The 22,947-nt window shown below is 38.6% G+C and overlaps 1 protein-coding gene across 1 annotated transcript in view; it reads right to left on the minus strand.

The window, feature by feature from the left end:
* Positions 1-790: 790 nt before the first annotated feature.
* Positions 791-22,947, minus strand: part of Fam135b (family with sequence similarity 135 member B) — a 185,133-nt gene continuing 162,976 nt past the window's right edge. Inside the window, exons 12-19 of the mRNA XM_052160989.1 lie at positions 19,198-21,205; positions 16,518-16,684; positions 13,359-13,450; positions 10,329-10,426; positions 8,843-8,994; positions 5,497-5,607; positions 3,705-3,818; positions 791-996 (exon numbers count right to left, since the gene is read on the minus strand). Of these exons, the coding sequence (XP_052016949.1) occupies positions 791-996; positions 3,705-3,818; positions 5,497-5,607; positions 8,843-8,994; positions 10,329-10,426; positions 13,359-13,450; positions 16,518-16,684; positions 19,198-21,205 (2,948 nt within the window). The remainder of the gene's footprint in view (positions 997-3,704; positions 3,819-5,496; positions 5,608-8,842; positions 8,995-10,328; positions 10,427-13,358; positions 13,451-16,517; positions 16,685-19,197; positions 21,206-22,947) is intronic.

Here is a 22,947-nt window from a genome sequence, read left to right on the forward strand (position 1 = left end):
TAAGCATTCAAAAAAAAAAAAAAACAACTTGTGGACTGAACGATGCATAGAAAAAGTTTAAGGAAGTAGGTGGAGCAATTAGTTCAGTATGCTCCTTACAGCTCTTTCTGTTTATACCAAACCTGTATTTATTGACAGTGCTACCTTTTCCCCTCTTTTCCCTAAGTCACCCTACCTACTGCTGCTAGAAGATAAGATGTGGATTTATCACGCTTGCCTTTGTCGCTTCTTTAGAAAATACAGATAGGATGGGAACATGAATAGAATAATTTTTTGATCAAATAGTATGTTTGATCTATTAAGGTTCTATTTACAGGAAGATGCCTCACTTCCACACAGAAGTTAACCTGAGTTCTGAAATGTTTGTGTGCACTTAATTGAATCAACACATGATAAAGCTATGACTTAGTGACAAATTGGGAAACTCTAGTTAAGTTGAACCAATTCCCTTGAGCCAGAGTAGTTACAAAGCTGGGCTCACCAATGGCAAGTGTCTGTTTCTTATTTTCTTATATTGTCCCTAGAAGCATCTTGAATGAGACTCTAGGAAGCTAGACAGATTCAAGAAAACATTGTTATCTTTTACACTGTTTGTTCAGCTTCCCCAATGCCTCAAATACAAGCATCTCTAGTGTCCAGTCCCAACCAGCCCAGCTTCATCCCTCTACACCCTCCACTCTCCTTCTACTCCACTCTGGAATACAGAGGTGTGGAAAAGCATGGCCTAGCTAAGAACTCAACTGATCTTAAATAGCTCTTGCCAGTCACCCCAGATGTTCCCTGGAGGCTACTACTTGAAATAGTTGAGTCCTGCCACCAAGAAAAACTTCTCAAGGAAGAGTTCCGAGTCCAGCACAGCTATATGAGCTGCACGGCCAATCAGGGTGTTGGCAGTGTTGGGTAGAGCATGGAACACATTATGTCTGATCAAAGTGCAGTCCTTGGCTTCTACCAGAGGTCCGAGGAGGTTGTTAATCATTTCTGCATACACTGGCCCTGGAGAGAGGAAAACAAATAAAGGAAATAAGAGTAGAATTTAGCAGTATAATCTAGAGAATAACTTTGCTTGTGTGGGGGCAGAGCATATAATAGACTGGGTTCCATCCTCATACTGGTGGATGAAAATATGAAAATAAATAAGGAGATTACAATTGGTAGGTTACCAAGCCTTTTTTGGAGGGTTAAGAGCAAGGACATAGTGGCCTGGTGTCAGAAGCTACAGAATCTACACCCCAAAGGAGAAGATACCTAGAGGAATGCTTTCTCTCAGCAAGGTATTAAGAGAAAGAAGACTCAAAAAATTGTCAACAGAGATTTGGCTTCTGCTTTCGATGACCATGGAGGCTAGATCCATATGTATATAAATCATAAAAGCAGACATTTCCTATTATCACTATTTGTTCAAGACAAACAGCATTTCACTTCTGACAGAAGTGAAGTTCATTTCAATTCTGACAGAAATGAGGGGGAGATGCAGCTTTGTTGCTATTAAGTTGCTTTACTTTTAACAACAAAAGGTCTTAGTTGATGGTGCTTCTATGTTAAAAGTGACTCAGTTGCAGATTTGCTTTAGATAGTAGGGACATAGAGGCATTCTGGAACAGAAATTATTGAGCAATGAGCAATGTGTACACCAGAGTCTACAGTTCACATCTCCTCTATCTGCTTTCTTTCTGAAGCATCTTCATGACAAACTTACAGAATTGGTTCTCAACCTGTGTGTCATAACCTTGGTGGGAGGATTGAAGGACCCTTTCCCAAGGGTCATCAAAGACCATCTGCATACTGATATTTACATTACAATTCATAAGAGTAGTAAAATTAGAGTTAGGAAGTAGCAATGAAAATAATTTTATGGTTGGAGTTATCAGAATACAAGCGACTGCAGCATTAGGAAAGTTGAGAACCACTGCTGTACAGGAACAACTGCTGGGATAATCTTGTTGGCCAAAGTGGCTTGTTGACTCAGTGGTGAAGGTCATAACCACAAGCTAAGACATATATTCCTACCATTGGTCTTCAAGCTTTTATGATAAGCACTTTAGCCACAAACCATTATGGAAGCCCTGGAAATCTACAACTTGCCAATTGACACATGGTGACAAAGTGAACAGAAGAAAATGTACAGGAGGTAAGGGAGAGTGGAGGAAGAATTGTTATGATCACAATTGGATAAACTAGGTTTGACTTTTTCAAATATTCTACAAATTGGTACTTTTATATATAGTTTGTTCAGGTGTGTGTGTGTGTGTGTGTGTGTGTGTGTGTGTGTTTATGATATATGTGTCTTAGTGCCTTCTGAGGGCAGAAGTGGAAATTGGATTCCTTAAAACTAGAATTACAGGTAGTCAGTAGCTATCTGATATGTGTATTGTACTAGAACTCAGGTCTTCTGCAAGAGCAGTACATGCTCTTTTATATATATAATTTTTTTATTTTCTATACTCTATGTTTACATTCCAAATGATTTTCCCTTTCCCAGTTCCCCCACTCCCCATAAGTTCCCTAAGCCCTCTTCCCTCTGCCCATTCTCCTGTCAACCCCCTCTTACTTCTCCGTCTTGGTATTCCTCTACAATGCTGGAACAAGCATTTTCAGGATCAAGAAAACATTGTTATCATTGTTAAGACCTCTCCCTTAATGACTTAGCTATCTCTCCAAATTTTTGGAAAGTTTTATTTTTAATAGTTTTCTATTTTTAATAATAATTTTCTGGCTATATGTGGTAGCAGAGGCAGGAATATCTATGAATTCAAGTCCAGTCTTGTCTACAAAATGTCTTCAGGCCATCTAGGGCCACATACTGAGACTCTGTCTTTAAAAATAAATGAGCAAACAACATAGAAAATCTTTCTGCGACATGCTTAGATTACTTTCTAGAACACTACATATGAATGCAAAAACCACAGTCCTATTTTCTGCACTAAATCATTAGGTAAATTTACATCCATGTCCCTGTTAGTATTTTGTTGGTTTCAAAAGAAACTTTGAATGTTTACATGAATATCTAGATCTCTGACAGGTCTAGAAAAAAAAGAATATAACAAAAACCACATTTGCTTGGAGACAGCAAAATATATGTATAAACTAATCAAGGAAAGGAAACAAGAAATGTTAGCCCATCTCCTGGTCCTGGTTGCTTAGGGAACTGGACAGCCTAGTCAGTTGCCTTCTCTGTGGAACCACAATAGACTCCACCCTTTGCCTCATTTCCCTCCCATGCACCTGAATGTATTACACACTATTTAATTTCTTTATCTATTGATCTTTGCTCTCAGCACTCCTGCTTCGCCAGTGCTCTACTTTGAAAATAAGCCCATAGAATTCATAGAAGTCATAGAGGGTGTAGAGGGCATAGAGGGCAGAGCCCATTTCCCAAGTCTATGTTCATTCTATTTTTCATGGATAACACACAAACAGAGCTTACCATTTCCAGGCATCTGACAAGCAAATGACGCTCATATAACATGAATAAAATAATCTGTACTGTTAAAAGGAATGTGAGGTGTGTGTGTGTGTGTGTGTGTGTGTGTGTGTACCCAGGCTGTGTCCTACTCATACCACTATTCCATTCTAGAATCAGTACAGCAGTGTGCTAACCTGAGCAAGAGCCCAACTGTTGCTAATAAATGTACTCAGGATTTCATAATTGTACTTTCACTTTGAAAATTAGAAAGTCCCTGTCAAAAGGAACTGTAGCTTACCTGTGTGTCTGTCTTTGAGGGCAGTTTTACACATTTCAATCCTGGCTGAATGAAATGGCACATAGCGGTCTTGGGGAGAAGCAACCAGAACAACGTTTTTAAAATACTGCAGCCCTGTAACAAGAAGGAAGGTGAACACTTTATACCCATGTCCATTACACTGATACAGTCTCTGGATTGTATATTGAGGTCTTTCCCAGAGAATAAGTTACCCAACAGTGTGTTGTGCCTTTGCTCAAGGCTGTTGAACTGAGTACTACCAAATTCAATTCGGAAGGAGGCATACTAGGCAGCTGTGGGAAGCTAAGAAAGAAACTCAGTATATTAGGGCTTTTGTGGTTTGGACATAAGATAATTTTCTTGACCTCAAGAGTAATAGAAGCCAAGGAGTCTCGTAGGAGTTTCACTGTGAACAAACAGGGAGGGTTTGTTCCGTCAAAAGCACGGAAGGGTCCCTAGCCCTGAGGAAAAAAATATCCCTCCATGGGCTGGAAAATTATAAATCCCATGAGAAAAAGTTTTATTATTTCCCCTTCTTCTTGACTCCTTAATCTTACTGTCATATGCAACAGCAAAGCAGCCTCCAGTCCCCTTGCCTGCTTCCTGCCTTGCCTGCTCCAGCCTTGCTTCCTTGAACTTTAATCCCTCCAGCCTTGTTTCCTCCAGTATTGCCTTCCTACATTGTTCCCAGAGGGAGAATACAAGATCTTCCAGCCCAAATATCAGCTCAGCACAGTGATGCAGTCTTTAGTATTCATCATGAACATTTGGGAACAGAGCATAGCATACTTTATGCAACCCTTGCCTCCAGATGGAACTCTTCTTCTTGCCCTCCATTTGCCTATTCTACTAACTCATCTACCTTACCCTTAGCTGAATAAGATATTGGCTGACAGCTCAGGGCTGACTCTCTCTCTGTAGGTCCCCACATCCATATCCAAGATAACAGCCCAGCATCACACACTGGGGCCGAATCCAGGGCAAATGGCTGGCTTATATGGGCCAAGGAAGGATCAAGGAAACCCCATAAACTTCTTCAGTACTGCATTGTAACAACACCTGAGCTCTTTACCTCCCCACAGCTGAAAAAAAAACTGAGACCTCTTTGTTGACATCATTGTAATTCTCCATATTTGTATGCCTAGTTCTATCTCTCTTTATTCTCACAGGACTTAACTGAATATGTCCTCTTGGAGCAGGGAGACACAAGTATAAAAGTACAGGCTTGAGCCTGTAAATGAATTGGATCCAGGGGTATCAATATGTGCTTATATAATGCATCTGGGCAGGCTTGCTTGTATAGCAGTAGTGTGGAGGCCAATCAAATGGTGACTCTGCTCCCTTCCCAGACATGGACAACTGGTCCATGATTGATGCTTTCCTGTGCTGTGGTCTCTATGATCTAGGCTGTTTTTATATTATTCTTTGCATTATCATCACAGGGTGGGAGAAAATATAAAAGGCAGCTATTGTGGGAATACATACAATGCTCTACTCACTCTTTTTGAGGATGGATCCACCCAGATGTAGGGGAAAACTCAGTCCTGGACCTGCCAACATAGTATACTACATGACTGACAGGAAATAGAAGCCACAGCTTCTGAACACCACATTGACCCTATACATACTGTGCTACACAGGATGTGGTTGAGACATACTGACATGTTGGGCCCTCAACAAGTTGAAGAGACACTGCTAGACATTTCACTATACCTCACAGGAGCAAATGAACACAGCATCAGGACTATTCTGTTTTCAAGTCTCAACCTTAGGTGCCAAGCAAGCCACACACCTGTTTTTTGGCTAAGTTGGTAAAGGAAACATTTGCGCAGATCAGCATTATCCCTGAAGGTCAGTTGCAAAAGGGAGCCAGATTTCTTCAGTTTCTGCATGAGCCACAAGCCTGGGAAAATGGAAATGAAGATTTAAAAAGCAAGGTGAAACGAAGCCAGAGAAGGTATTTTTCAGCTAGCTTTAGATAAAGAGAGCAATGCAAATTTTATCAGAAAATTAAGGGTTAAATTTGTATAGTTTGTTTTAATTTGGAGTTGTATGGGTGTTATGTTTGAGTGTGCACAGAATCAAGAATATCATGTGTCTAATGAATACCAGTTGTCTGTTCTACCACCCTTATTTCACTGAACACTGAGGGAGTCTGAGGGCAGCAAGCCCTAGAGCCCTTTCCATCTCCATTTCCTCTCCCCAGAGCATTGGGGTTACAGCTGTGGAGGAGCACACACAAATTTCTTCAAGAGTTCTAGAGATTTGAATCTACATCCTTACATGTATGCAGCCAAGGTTCTTATCTACTGATTCATGTCCCAGTCGCCAAACTTACACTCTTAGTGGTGGTAATAGAAGTATGAAATTGCCCTGAAAAATGATACAGCAGCAGTCTTCTTTGTCCATGAAACCAGGTATTTTGTGATCTCTGTTTGGGCTCCTTCAGTGAAGAAAGCCAACGGAAATAGTACCCAATAAAGGTCCACAGACTGGAAAACTAGAATAGATGTCTTACAGAGGCAATGCAATGCTTAAGCAGAATATAAGAGTACACTATGTATCAACAACCAATGGATGAATGCCATAAAAACATGAAGACTATAGGGTGAAATGTATAATTTATATTATATTATTTTATATAATATATATTTAAAATTACAATATAATTTTAGATAATGTATTATATTTATGTAACAAATACAACCATGTAATAGTTATATTAATATACTTATAATTAGATAAATATATTAATAATATATTAATACACATATAACATATAATTAAATATATAATGTGTAATTAATAATATACTATGAAACACATGCAATATATATTATATATAACATATAACATATAATACATAATATATGACATATAACATATAATATATAATATGTATATATACATATATACATATGTATACATAATATATAATATGTATATATACATATACATACATACACACCCACACACACACACCCACACCCACACACACATATATATATATATATATATATATAAAGTAATATGAACCACATGGAATTACTTTAGGTATTCTAGATTAGATGAATTGGGTAATGTATCTTTTTAATACCTTTTCTGTTTTAAGCTTATAATTATGAAGTGGGGCGACTAAACTAATTTATCTTTGTTTAAAGATTCCTTTGTGTTTGTGCCAAAAAGACTTTATATTTGTTACATATAAAAGTACCAAATATGCCATGAGCAAAAGCATCATCCTTCAGATATTTGAGAGAATGATCATGAATCTGAATCCCATCTTGAAGAAAGTCCCAGGGTGGCTGGCAACTATGGAGAGGACTGAAGAATTAGAGGGGAGAGACCTCCTTATAGATGATGCGAATGCCACAGAATGGATCTTGATAATCAGTGAATACATCGTCCTGATCCATCTTTTGCGAAATCTTTGTTCAGTTCTAAAGCCTGTCTTTATTTTTAAATTGGATTGTTTGGTTTCTTGTTCAGTGCTTTTAGGTCTTTGTATGTTCTAGAAATCAGTCCTCTGTCAGACGTACAGCTAAGAAATATTTTCCTCCCACTCTATAAGAGGTGTCAGGGTGGATCTCAAAGAGAGGAGGGAGGTGAATAGGATCAAAATACATTTTTGTATGTATGAAATTTTCAAATAATCAATGAAAACATTACATTAAAAGGCATACTTTAACACACTAACCATTACTGTAGATGAACAAATACTGTCTATGTGGTGTGCATATTTGCCTTCCATCTTGCTGCATCATGTAAGGCCAGTCATCAGTTGGCTGTTGTCTAGCACTGAATCCTCCTTACCCTATGGAGTGCTGTGGTTCTATCCCAGAGAGTTTCTATCACATTTCTGATTAAAGCACACTTCTAGGACATTACATACACCAGACATTCTATACAGAAAACCTTCCTATCATCAACTGCCTTAGAAACCCTATTCATGTTCCAAAATACATTGTTCCTTCCTTCTCTTCCCTCTTCTCATCCCTCCTCTTCCTTCCATTTACACATTTGTTCCTTCTTCTTCCTTTTCTGTGGTACTTGGGATAAAACCCAGGGTCTTGTGAATACTAGGCAAGCACTGTACCCTAAGATACCTTCCTAGGCTTGCTTCTTTTCCCTCTGTACCTTCAACTTCTCTTATAATAGAGTTGAAGTTGTGAGGACCTCTGAAGAGAGGGCAAGCAAGAAGTATAGAATGTCTTTCAATTAAATATGACCCAGAATAAGGGTTGGTGAGTTTCCCTTGTGACTTTCCTTTGCAATTATCGATATGCATTCACCCATTTACACAACCATGAATGCATTCGGCATGCACACACCCACATGAGTCAGATCTCTGTGCAGGTAAGTCACCCATCTTCAGGGTCAACACACCAAAGATTAAAAGTATTTTCAATAGTTGTATTGACTGAACATGTGTAGATTTTTTTCTAGATATTACCCATAGACATCATTGTGTTTTGATTTCTTATATAACATTTGTAATTTATTAGAAACTAAAATCAGTCTGGAGATAATATAAAGTATGAAAAAGGTTTGTCTAGTTTACATGTAGAAAGTATGGGCATTTACATTAAGAATTTATAACTTTTTGTATCTGTGAGTGTCATAGAAGAAATCAGCAATAGATACTGGGAAAAGTATGAATACAAACATATTTCCATGAATTTTACACATACATGCAAAACATATATAATGTATTTATATACATACATATAATATACACACTGGAAACACATATATTCATATGACAATATGCATGTCGACAAACATCTTGATTTCAGAGAAAATTAATGAATACTATAGGGTAAGAGGCCTTAGTCAAATTTAACAATTAGAAAATAGGTTCTACATGTAAGAGCAAACATACAGTATTTGTCCATCTGGCCTTGCACATGATATTTTTCAGTTCTGTCAGATTATATTTGTAAATTTCATAATTTTATTTTCCTTTGTATTTGAATAAAATCTACATTGTGTACATGTACCACATTTTCATACAAAATCTACAACCCCCCATCCTCCATTTGTGAGTTATAACATTCCATCAATAACTTTTGTCTCCAGTCTAAATTTCTGATGCCTCTGATAAATTTTGGAGAGTAATGAGGATGTAGAAGACTTACCAGTACTAACCAGGGTACTATTGTTGTACAGAGTCCCCAGGTGAGGCCCAGACAATGAGAGGAATGTGTGGAGTTTGTTGAGGTAATACCGGAACCGGGGCCTTGTGAGGACCGATCTGATGATAATGTTGCCAAGAGAATGGCCGATGAAGCTGTTTAGAGGCAGGAATAACACATGTCAATGACAACAGGGACAGGTTGGGATGAGAAATACCAAGGTCTTAGCATCATTCACCTCCCCTGGTACAGAGGCCCTGACACAATCCATGATGACCATGGATTCATTTTCATCTGTCACTTAGGAATGGGAGCTCTACACCAGTATGGGGAGCTGTGGGAGAGTTGCTGTGTTTATCTCAGATCTCTATTACTAGAGCAGTCCCTCCTGATTTCTGGTCCCTAGGCCTCCTCTAAGCCCATCTGGTGATAGCATGGAGTCCTTACTCAAGTCCATATATCTAAATATTGTACTCTCCTGGTCATTTGCAAACTAAAATCCAAGTTTCTTACACTTTCCTAGGAGGCTATTAATCTCAGCTCCAATTACTGCTCTAACTCCGCCCATCCCCTCATTTCTCTGCACATGCATTGAGCTGCCTGCTCCCACTTAGACTGACTAGCTATCCTCCTATGTGTTCTGTTCAAGCTGCTCGCTTCCTTCAGACCCATAAATTCAATATGCCATTCATATTTTAATTAATTATTTATCAAAGCCCTATAGTGTGACAGGTATGCTGCCTTATCTCCTTTCACAATAAGTATAAAACCAACAAAATAAAGATACAGGTATTAGTCGGCACAATTGGATTGACTGAACTGTACCCCATCATTAAAACCAAACCTCTAAAAAGAAACTCCTTATTTGTGAAATGAATATATTATATGCTACCTCTGGAGACTAAAAAGAATAATACCCTGACCTTAGTCCTATGTTGATGCATCTATATAATAAGAAAAATTCAAGCTCCTTCTTTTATCCTGAGTTTTCTATGTATTTAGACAAATGTTTATTTCATATTGTAAGGATACAGTTGGCACTGGCTAAACCCTTTAATTGGACAAGAGATACCTTTGGGATTCTAGTATGTCTATTTCCTGATAAACCAATTAAGATATCAAAATGTGCAGGTTCAAAGATTTGAAAAGTTTCCAAAAAGTTACACACTCAGTACATGGCAAAGCCTAAACTTGTGCAAATTTCAACATGAATTCAAGCCTAGTGACTGTTATATTAATTTTGAGAGTCTTACTGATGAGTAGCAACATACTTATTCTTATCACCCATATTATGAGAGATATGTAGGTGATAAACCAGACTTGGTACTCACATGTTTGCTCCTGCCTCAAAGTAACCAAATTTATTAAGAGCCAAAAGTTCAGTTATCACAGTGGCTTAGAGGAGTCTCTGAAGTTTTATATATGAATAACACTCAAAAACAGATCACCTGTCTTCCCTCAGCATTAGCTACCTGTGGTTTTCTTTTACCTAATTCGGGATATGGAGAGGTTGTACAACTGGATGTGTTGAATAATCTCATCCAACAATCGATCTGTCATGGTATCAAAATCTGCAAATGTGTCCATCTGAAAGAAGAGAAAGGAGAAGGTATTTAGAGAAATTATGGACTCTGCATAAAGAAATTCTCTCATTGAACAGCATGATATTTTCTGGAAAGGCGTGTAAGCCTCTTATAGGGGTTATAGTTTGAGATGTAATATCAAGAAAAATATCCACTGGGGCTCTAATGAAGAAACTGGCTACATGCTAAAAAGTCTTTAGTTAAGGGAATTCAGTGGAAGATCTGAATATATGTTCTTGGCATGTGGTGCCTGCTGTCAAAACTTGAGCTCACTGTCTGTTGGTATTACTTCCAAGAAGAGAAAGCAGGCCCTGCTTTCTTGCTCACTGTGTATGAGCCAGGATTCACACCAAGATATGCTTGACCCTTGTGTTGTGTGGTTGAGTTTTGTTGTTGTTGTTATTGTCTATTTGTTTGTTTGATTGATTATTTTTGTCATCTTGACAAAAGCTAAGGATACTTGGGAAAAAGAAATCCCATTTGAGAAAATGTTCCCACTAGCATTTGCCCTGTTTGCAAACCTATAGTGTATTTTCTTGACTGGTAATTGTAGTGGGAAGGCACAGCTGGTTGTGAGCTGTGCTACCTACCCTTAAGCATGCAGGGTAAGCAAGCCATGAAGAACAAGCCAATAAACACTGTTCTTCTAAGACTTCTGCTTCACTTCCTGCTTCCAAGTTCCTGCCTTGAGTTTCCACCCCAACTTCCCTCAGTGATGGACTGTGAGGTGGAAATATAAGAGATAAATCCTTTCCACTACAAATGACATTTTGTTCATGGTGTTTATCATAACAATAGAAAGGGAAATGGGCAGACTTTTAAAGCTGCTGCTTTTTCACCTAGCACGTCCTTCAGGTTATTATACAATGCCCAGACATCAGCATTGGGAAAGATTTAAAAGCCATTCATGTCTTATGAAGGATGGCCAAATGATCGAAGAGTGGGAAATTCCACACATGTCTAGCAACTTGCAGGCATAACAAATTGGTCTACAGAACTAAATTTTAGGAATATGGTTGAGAGCAACAGAGACACTTATTTCAGCAAAACATCCATCATAAACAGTTCCGGAGCAACAGTATCTTGGGATACCCGAGCTTGCAGCCAAAGATCCTCATGAATATTCATGTTGATGTAGAAGAACTGAGTATACCTGAGGAAGGAGCTACAAAGAGATAGATGACCCTTACATCTATGGTCACCCAAGGCTTGCAGCATGAGAGGGACACAGTACAGTGGTGCTTCTGCTAGACTTCATACAAGACGATCTTATCTGAAGCTCTGCTTCCCCTGAGGGGCTGCCTGGATTCTGTGGCTTCCACAGCCTGAATCTGTATCTCCTTGGCCTTTAAAAGTGGAGAATGCAACATATCCCTCATCATCTTTTAAAGACTCTTGAAAACGTTAACACACCTAAGACTGGTGCTGCCCTCATCCTGACCTTCTAGTCTCAGAGCGCCCCTTTGCCCCCTTTGAAATTACCAGTTAGCTTATTCCTTATTTTACAATTATATCATAGTGAAGCTAGTCTCACTATGATGAAAAATGCTCTGAAAAGCACAGTAAGGTGCAAAAGCATCCCAGGACCTCCACAGTTAGGGCACTTTAAAAGGACCTAGGCATTCTGAGTTCTTTTCAAGACTTTCAGTGAAATAGAACAATAGTACTTAACTGGTACTGAGAGAGGTCCCTCTACTTTAATGAACTGCAGAAAGACCTGGTTCAAACAAGCTCTTAAAAACTATGTGGCACCCAGATGTCCTGGGACACATCACAGAGTACATGGAGGGATATCCAATGAAGAGATCCTGGAGGGATCTCTGTTACTAACCACATCCATCTTCCCTGAAAAGTAAACTTCACTAGGATAAAGTCAACACAAGTTCAAAGAACATTGATCACTGACTTTTCAGCCCTCTTCTCTGATTGATTTGGGCCATTTACCTCAAGACACAGCCATGTAAAGGACTGGAAATTTTGCATGACAACCTGTTCTTCAGGTTGGAGGGAAGATTTTCTGCAGAATTCGTGGGCTCCATGTCCTGTGCTGTAAAGAACTGGTGCTAGTAGTTAGCAATTGAACTGCTTTGAAGGTAGAATGGGGAAACTATAACAGTTAACATAAAAACAAAAGGTCCTTGAATGATGGTTCTCCTATTCCCTTCACATGTTACTGCCTGACTCATGGCCTAGAACATGAGAGTGCCAAAAGCAGGCAAAGGGACTAATTAAGCAGGCTGTTGAGGGATGCCTAGGTCTTTTCAGCTCTTGAACATTTATTAATTTATGTGTGCATGAAAGTCAATAGACAACTTGGGAGTGTTGGTCCTTACTTCCTAGTATGTAAGCCTCAGAGATTGAACTATAAGACTATTAGGCTTGGCAGAAAATGCCTTCTTGGGTTCTGATAGTTCTCTGTATAATTACCACTTACATTAATCATGTGACCTCTTTCTTGATTCTTAGTAACTATATTCTTCTGAAGGATGTCTGTGACTCATTTGTCTCAGTCTCTGCCCATCCCTATCTCTTGTTCATAGATTCCCTAATGTCTCTTTGACAACACTTCTTTAGAGTCACAGACTCTATCTACCACATCTGATTGTAAAGCAATCATCATCACCTGGCTCTTAGTGGCGTGTGACAGTACCCTGTCCCTAATGTAACTACATGGATGCCCAAACAGTTGGTACTCTGTACCACAATTGCATTGAAGCCAGAGGCTTCCACTCAGTAGAAACACACCGACTTCTATCGATCATTTCATACTTTTTCCTCAAACTTCCAAAGTAACACAGTAAGGGGTTCTTTCCCTTCAAGCCACCCAAGCAGTTGATATTCTTCTTCAACGGGCCCCTTAACTCATGTGTCTTGGTGCCTTTATGCAGCTCCTTCAAATCCAATGTTCTCTCAACCTAACATTTCTGTCCTCATACCTGATTCTTTTCAGACATTAAGAAGTCCAGTTTTCCCCCAGGGAGCCCCAGTTCTATGAATGTCTTCACCAGCCGGAGGTCTGCACTGTTCCCTGAAAATGACAGATAACCCTGGTCATTTAATTAATCATAATAAGTCACAAAAGGTTTTCTTTCTCTCCCTTTCTCAGTTTACAATTGGATTTTCCTTTGAATTTAAACAGAGAACAAAAAGTAACTGGAGTAATTCCCCATGTTATCTTGCTATCCGAATCCATGTACACACACAAAGGTGTGCTCTTTTAAATGGCTCTTCTTTCGTGGAATTATTCCTTGACCTGTCATAGCACCTTTTTTTCTTCCCCAGAAAGCTATTCTCTTGCTAGCTTTTTGGAAGAGGCTACCTAATGGCACAGTGTGCCAGTCCCCTCTTAAATTATTTGCCTATCACTGATAGGTAAATAGAAGAAGATGAATAGCAAACTACAGTTCCATTGACTAAACAGAGGAAGGATTACCCACAGGCCAAGGGATAATGTATTAGTAGTAAGCTTGCAGTTGTTCAAGCATACCATCAAGGGTCAACGAATGAAAGGTTGGCAGTTCCAGGAAGATGCTAGGATGAAAGGCACAAACAGCATATGGAACGTGTTGTTGGCATAAAAAAGTCACACAAAAAGTGAATTTGGTATAACAGACTACGTTAGCTATCCATTTCACTTGGACCATGGGGATTTCATTGCATCTATATTAATGTGTGGCTTATTTCTCTTCTGGATCCCGATAGAGTTAAAAAAAAAAAAAAAGGAGTTGCTACCTATTTGATATTTTGGTAGTGTACTTTTCCATGTAGGCCAATCCTATAAATCATGGTTTTAGAAAACTTATACACTGTAAATGTATTTTATATAATTTTATAGCATTCATTATACATTTCTCCAATGATTCAAAGGTGTAAAAATGAATAACATGAAATGTGGAAAGAACTAAATGATTGACACCAACAAACCCGTAACAGGACCTAAGTCATCTTTTAAGAGATGCATTTTTTATGAAGTTAAATTTCACCACGCTGTTTATGTCAATAAATATATGTTCTTTGGATTCACTCACATTATGGCTTAAATTTCCATAATTATATTTTGGTAGCTGTATTTTTAAAAGTTGATGATGTTTGTATTTAACATGAAGAGTTTGGGAATAAAATATCCTTCTCTACTCAAGATACTAAGAATAAAAAATAGTTGCTGAACCTTAAACTTTCTAAAACTATTTTATTTAATAATGTGCTAAACTGAGAACATTTATAAGAAGATATATTTTAGGCTTTTGGCACAAAAGAGAACCTGTAAAATATTCATAATTTATCTTAGTGTATTCAGTTCTTGATATAAATATGTTATTGAACAGATTTAAAGAATATATCTTATAATATTCTGAAAAAGTTATACACATGCAGCATGAACTACTGAAGAAATATTATGAAAGCTCTCTTTGTTATCACTTGTTATTTCTTTTGACCTGTAGCCTGGGTGATGCTGTCATGGGCATCCCAGCTCTCTGAGTTAGTACAATACTGGCAAATCATCTCTACCTCTGTTGTACAACTCTGTTTCAATATGCATGAGGTTAAAAAATAAACAAAGGCCTATTACCTAACCAGAGCTCTTGCTTTAAATATTTATTTTTATTATTGTTATTTATGTGTATGTCTAGAGGAGTGATTTCCACAGGTATCCTGGTAGTCTCAGAGATCAGAAAAAGGTATTAGACTATTTTGGTGCTAGAGTTAGGCTTTGTCTGCCACTCCTTTATTCATTATAGGCACTCAGACGCAAGCTCATGTCCTCTGTAAGAGCACCAAGTGTTCTTAACCGTTGAGCTTTTCTCTGGGTCCCCAGATTCCTTACTTGCAAAGAATTTTAGAGTTTTCAAAATAATAGGTGGGAATCATTCTTTAATCAGATTGAACTGATGAATATAAAGGTCATTTTTATCTTTACAAATCCTAGAGCATGGTAATGTCTAGTAAAAAAAAAAAATGGTGGCACATAAGTAAGAGATGAAAACAATAACCAAATAGTTGCCAACGCTAAGTCTAGGGTCCTTAAAATGTATCCTTTATTCCTTCCTTGTAGGAATATTAAAAAAAGAAGTGGCACATTCCCACACTAATGCTGGCAATCAACAGGCCACAGGGCTCCCATCACGTGATCTCACTAGCATGGTCTCCAGCCATTTGGGGCCGCAGGGCTCCCACTGGGCCATCTCTCTTGGCAGTTCTTCTGCTAGCCATCTCTCTGGAATTACCCCACCACCACCACCCCAAGTTCCTCTCGCTACCATGCAAAGCTCCACACACCTCATGGCCAGCCATCTCAACACCTAATTACCCAGTAAAAAGGAGACTCTTAAAGGTTAATTAACCAGTCAGATTTATATATCAATAAAATCACAATTTACAAGATGCCAATACAATAATTTCAGAGCCAATTGATAATGATAAAAGCTTTATCCCAATATTTCTAACCTTGTGAAATCATAGCTACTTGTGGCTGTAAAATGCCACATAGGCACATGTCAGCAGCCACCTTCCTTCCTTGTCCTATCCTGAGAAGTTCCTCTCTCCTGGACTCTTAGTTCCCCTAAGAGGGCTCTTTTTCCTGTCCAATTACAGGACTCACACTGCCCTAATGTGATTAAACAGGGAAAATCCTGCAATACTTCCTCTCCATTTTTTCTTCTAGAACCAGTCTCTGCTGATTCACAAGTTCAACCCATTCCTGCATTCTATTGAGATATTCATTCCAATGCATCCATTTCTTCATTTATATATACCACATTCATTCCATTAATTATACAATTGCTTAGTTCATTCTATTAATAGAATTTCCATCACTGATTTAATTAATTCATGAACTAATTCAGATTCATAATATACACACATATGCATACACATACATATATATGTATATATAAATATACACATATGCACACATATATATATATATGTTTATTCCATATGTATATATACATATGTATTCTTGTGCCATGTCTTTCCCTAGATTGTAATTTTTTCATATTTAGTTGCTTTTATATTAAATGCCTGTCTAAATTACTTCAGAAAACTAACCTTAATGTAAGATAGTAATCTGAGAAGTAAACTTCTTTAGAACTTACCATCCAGGCCATGGACACAGACCACCAGGTGAATCCCATCTTCCAAGTTTTCCTCCTCTTCCTCTGGTGGGAAATATGGTATGTCAGAAGCTAGTACAGATAAGTCACTGTACAGAAATCCTTCAATCTTCAGTTCTTTTTTAAACTTTTCTTTGGCCTGATAAAAACTGGAGAATATACCAATTAATCACAAGCCATACTGTTTATTCCATGTTGAGCAGGGAATGAGTTGGACTGGTGTGTAGTACTAATGGTTATTCACAAGCATCTTGTCTTCTTAACATTAAAATTAAATGTATCTTAAGGGAGATGCTGTTCTTAATAATAGGGCAGGAAAATATCCCTAAGTAAACAAACAAGATATCCCAAGATTTTTGATTCTGCAGATCTTTATTTTATTCCTGAATTGAATAGGAGGCTGTGTAAAGAGACAAGAATCTGTGCAGTTACAGGATGTGAATACCTTCAAAATTCTCTCCTGATAGAAGTACCTTTTCTGTCATACAGGCCTAGCATGGCTTAGCTTCTGCCTGCTATTCAAGTACTATCTCCCAGCATTCCTAAGAGCAATGCATGTTTTGGGGGTTTGGGATTTCTTCCTTTTGTTCTGTTTTTGTGTGCTTGTTTTCTAGTCAGTATTATAAACTGTTTTGGCAGGGCTTGGTTTCTTGGTGCCTATGTGTATTTTAGCATTCTGAAATGAATTTTTTTATTGATATATTTATTTACATTTCAAATGATTTCCCCTTTTCTGGACCCCCACTCCCCGAAAGTCCCATCAGTCCCTTTCCCTCCCCGTTTTCCCACCCAACCCTTCCCACTTCCCTGTTCTGATTTTGTTCTATACTGCTTCACTGAGTCTTTCCAGAACAAGGGGCCACTCCTCTATTCTTCTTGTACCTCATTTGATGTATGGATTATGTTTTGGGTATTCCAGTTTTCTAGGTTAATATCCACTTATTAGTGAGTGCATACCATGATTCATCTTTTGAGACTGGGTTACCTCACTGCCAAGATGTTGCTTGTGTGCTCACATGACAAGATGGGGTAGTTAACAACATTGAGTTTACCAAGGTTAGGGTCTTTGTTTTAATACTTCTGATAACTGCTGACTATCTAAATGCTTGGGGCTAGAAGAATTTTATGCGTAAATGAATATAATGAAGCTAATGATCAAACGATTTCAAGTTTCAGTGTTTTAAGATTTAGAGATATAGCTGTACATAGTGAGATAACTTGAGGCTGAAATCATGCCTATATACCAAATTAAGTTTTGTTTTCTGTATGGCCTAAGTCCATTACATAAAGTAATGGTAATACTTTTTAATGTAATAGTTTTATTAGGCCTGAACATGAGGCAATTTCATGTTACTAAATTCTCCATAGATTTTGTCACACCAGATTTCAAAAGTATTTTAGATTTCAATAGGATGTTAGTACAGTCTAATTGTAGATTTCTTGCCCAACATAAGCAAGATCCTAATTTTGATCTAGAGCAATAAAACATGTAAAATTATGGATCTTAAATAATGTACAATTGTGGATTTTCAAGTTAATGATGTTCTAGTATTACAATCAGCATCCTCATCTATTTCCCATTAGTGAAGAAATTCTCTCTTCTAAAGTGTATCTTTTGCCCCCTTTCTCTAATGCATAGTCATTGCTCCCAGATAAAACCTTTAGCTCCATTGAGCATACAGTAATTATCACATTTGTTCAACACTGTCCTTAATTCCTGTTTTGTTATCTGCCAGATTTCCTGCAAAATTATGAGTATAGTTTGAGATAGGGCAAGTCTAAACCAGTTTTGGACAGTGTCTATCTTGACTTCTTGAATTGGTGAATAGCATAATATGATAGGTATTTAGTATTATTTATTACAAAGAATTCCAATGTTTATATGCCTGGGTATTTCTTTATGTGAAAATCAGTAACTATTAGCTGTTGGCAAGAGAAGAATGATTATAAGGTACTCTGACAAAATACTACTATTATGTGCCCAATGAAAGATATCCTGATAATCGAGGATGCAAATACATAAAGTGCAAGCCAATGATCAAGCTATATATTCTGCTACCGCAAAAAGAGTAGTGGCTTTGAGAAGCCCACATTCTTAAAGGAAACTCAGAAGGCAAATCTGATGGAGTCCTATTCCCTCAAAGTCCTAAAATCTCCTTTTCAAAATATGAAAAGATTGAGTCTCAATAGTATTCATAAAATTGTATGTCACAATAAAATCAATCAAAATGTTCATATATACCAATTAAGAATTTCGTTAATAAGTCATGGTACATCCATACAATGGACTACCATGGAAGCACTAAAATACTCCATGAACATAGAATTATATACAAAGATCTTTCTAATATTTTAAAACGGAAAAAATCATCAAGAAGTGTCACAATAATCATATTTTTATTAAAAAGGTAAACATATTTAGGGGACAAACATCAGCATAGAAAATTTCTACTCAGCTGTTATTTTGGGAGATGGGCTTATTTGTAATTCTTTGTATATTACTTAGACATTCTGAATTGCATGAGATATACACATGATTGTTTTGTTTAAGTGAATAAAAAAACAAACACCTCCATGTTCAAATAGTATGCATGAAGCTAAGGAAACTTTGGGAATATTTAAATGACTGTTAAAGGACCTATAACCTATCCACAAAGCTTACCTGAACATCCGTTCACTGACTTCTTCTTCCAGCTTGCTGGAGTAAGTAGAAACAACGCCAAAGGAACCCAAAGGCTGATGAGTAATAGGAGCTGGGTTTTGTTTGGAAGAGAGTCCAGCCCTAGCAGGGGTCTCCTTGGGTACAGATGAGAAAGGGAGACACGTGGCAGTGCAAGACACAGACAAGTTAACAACTTCCACTGCCTTCAGGCTATCCAGAGTAAAGGCCTCTGTGGAGTTCAAGTGGGACCCAGGGATGGAAGTTCCTGTCTTCAGCTCTTGGTTTCGTGACACTTGGGAGGGAATAGTGTGAGTCACAGTGGGGCACACAGTGCCTGCTTCATGTTTGGCCTCCAGAGAGGCATTATGTCTTCTGTTCAATGTCATGGTATCACTGACACTTAGCGAACCATTTTGTACACCTGTAGAATTCAGGTCGACAGCTTCAACAGCTGGTGCACAACTGATTCCAGGCACCCTGTGGTGAGACGCAGCCCTGACTTCTGAGATGCTGTTGTTGGAGAGCATGTGTTTACTCATGCTCAATTCTTTAGGTTTACCTTTTGCAGTTTCCACTGCTGCTCTAGGAAAAGACCTGGTCTTAGAATTTTCAAGCACTATAGTACATGGTGTTTTTAAGTTAAGACCTTTGGTTTCAACATGTAATGTGTTCTCAGCCATGCCATCTGGGCAACAGGGTTCTTGAAGATCGGGGTGATTCTCTTTGCCTTTGGGGATGTCCATGTACCCAGGGCCCTGGGGTCTGTCAGAATCTAAAGCTATATCTGCAAGGGAATGTCCTGCCCTAACATCCTGGTCCCTAGACCCACCATAAGAAGTTTGTTTGGGTGAATTGTTGTCTTTGCTAGAAAGATCCAGATCTTCAGAAAATCCTGCTGTGTTCTTTATGGTGTCTGTACCTTCAGCAGAATCCTCAGGGCTGCTGATCTGGGGTGCAGACACAGACTTGGTTAGCTTGGTAAGTGCCAACTCACGCTCCTCGTCTTCAAAAGGCAAGGAACTGATGGAAGAAAGAGAAGCCTGAATGCCACTGGGCAGACTGGTGTTACTCTCCGTGTGTCCACCCTCCAAAGAGTTCCTGTGGTGGGCATGCCTTCGAACCACCTGATGTAAAATGTCACGATCACTGGGTAACTCCAGGGCTCTGCTTCGGGCCTCGGACCAGGCAACCGAGCTTGGTTCACTTTCAATGCCTGAGTCAGATATTATGGAGGCTGACCTCTTTATAATGCCAGAGAGCACTGAAAGATCTTCCGGCTCTTCCGCATGGTCAGGCAGGGAAGGCTTGGTGTCCAAAGCTTCCCTCAGAGCAGTGTTGGGTGGGTCACAGGGCTCAGCAGGAGTGAGCCTCAGGCTTAGCAGGATAGGCTTTCCCTCCTGGTCGACTCCCTTCCCTAGAGTCCTCAACTCAAAAGCAGCTGTTTGGTTTAAAGAGATGGAATTATTCTGGCTTGTTCCTGCTACAACTTTGCTTGGTATAGTCTTAACAATACCATAGCTGTCCCTAGAGCTCCTGTGTTCATGCTGAGCATTAAGGCCTGGCAAAGGCTCGGCTCTAGGGTAGTTCTTATTGCTAGATTGCACATCAATGTAGGTCAATGCTGGGGTCTGCCCTTCCTCAGGGCCTGGACTTCTCCTGCATACGTCCACATCTGTTAGTGAATCTTTTACAGCATCAGGCCTCGGACCAGTCCAGCATTCATCTTCAGGCATGCCTGCTCTGTTTTGAAATTCACCAATGGTCAGGTACACCTGAGATTCTGAGCACACATCCATAGGATTCCGGGTGGAGACATTCTCCTCCATCTCTGGACACTTAATAACATCTTCATCAGAGTTCAGCTGCGGTGCTTCTGTAGTAGATAAGGAACTGTCCTCTCTTGAAGATGACTTTTGTTTTATAAGATTCTTTTCTTTCCCCTTTAGATTCATTATTGCAGGACTTGTCACTGGGACATCAAAATTAGGATAAACACTCAAGTTATGCCCTATAACAAAAGAAGAAAATTGTATTATAGTTTACATATCAATATAATAAAGTATTCAGATGTCTAATTGTATGAAAATAATTTTACCATTCTTTATTAGTATGTTTTGAAGGGGAATGACCTTCAGAGTTGTGAAAGTTCTTACGTTACAGAAAAACATTTTTTTACTTGGGAATGTACAGATATTTTATGTTAATCAGGTGACTCATGTCAAAATGTCAAATGTTTTATGTTGATGAGACAAATGAGGATATGAACATCACAGAACTTGTGATTAGAGGGTTAGGTGAGGGGAAAGAAATGCCCATACATCTCAATGTGAGGCCAGTGGCTCACTGTATTTTGTCCACATAAGAAAACACCAATACACACTCAAGATCCTATGACTCAATTAACCCCTCAGATTGACAGATTGACAGCACAGATGGATGCTCCAAGAGAAGAAAAAAATCCTGAGAACACAGCTAAGCTTCAACGTATGGCTCATGCCTCCTCTGTCTCTCATCTATATCTCTGTTTCTCATCTATTTTGTTGCCTCTTTCTTTATCTCTGTGTGTCTCTGTCTAAGCCCTCCCCTCTCTTTTTCTCTCCTCTTCCCTCACCTCCAGTTCTTATTTTAGGGAGATAAAACTTCAATAAAACTTCAGTTATGAGCACAGTTCCTTCTTGAGTTCTATGAGTCACCCAGACAAATCCTTAGACATGAGAAACTGGAAGAAAAGGGACCAGGCTGGCCTCAGATTCTATATGTAGCTGAAGAAGAGCTTGAACCCCTGACTTCCCTGCCTCCACAACCTAAGGTTGCTGGCGTGTGTTCCCTGGCGGCATTGGGATCTATATAGCAGTGTGCTTGAGTCTGTAAACGTGTGTGTGTGTGTGTGTGTGTGTGTGTGTGTATTGCACTTATAGGTACTTGTGTGTCCATGTTTTATACACATGGAAACAGAACCTACCAGAGGTCACTAGCAGAATGAAGCCAGCTACCTACCTCCTCCAGATGTATTCAGCAAATAAAAACAATAAATTCATGAATTTTTTTAGGCAAATGGTTGGAACTGGAAAATATCATCCTAAATGAGGTAACAAGCAATCACAAAAGAATACACATAGAATACAATCATTGATAAGTAGATATTAATTAGCCCTGAAGCTCTGAATACTGAAGATACAATTAGCATATCAAATGATTCCCATGAAGAAGGAAGAAGAGGGCCCTAATCCTGGAAAGGCTTGATCCAGCATTGTAGGGGAGTACCAGGACAGAGAAAAGGGAGGGGGAAAGATAGGAGAATGGAACTTATGAGAAGAGGACTTATGGGACATATGGGGAGGGGGGAACTGGGAAAGGGGAAAGCTTTTGGAATGTAAACAAAGAATATAGAAAATAAAAATATATAAAATAAAAAAAAAGAATTTGTATCTGGTAGCCAGAATTGCAGACTGCCAGTTGCCTGCAGAATCTAAGATGAAATTTTGGTGGAGAAATGTTAGTGCCTGACTTGAATTATATAAAATAAAAAAGAGAGAAAAAGGTTCAGAGAACAAGCATCTATTTTATCTCATCATACCCCTTACGGCTCATTTACCAAAGTACAATTAGCATCTCTTATTTGCCAGTGTGACAAAGTCAATCATAAGCCCTGTGGTTACAGAGTAAAAATAAGAAGGCGACTTTGGTTCTTCACACGTCTAATTGTGACCTCCAACATTGCCATTCACAGGCACGCTAGTGAACTGCAGA

This window comes from Apodemus sylvaticus, chromosome 17 (genome assembly GCF_947179515.1).
Source record: "Apodemus sylvaticus chromosome 17, mApoSyl1.1, whole genome shotgun sequence".
In the NCBI taxonomy this organism is placed as follows: Eukaryota; Metazoa; Chordata; class Mammalia; order Rodentia; family Muridae; genus Apodemus; species Apodemus sylvaticus.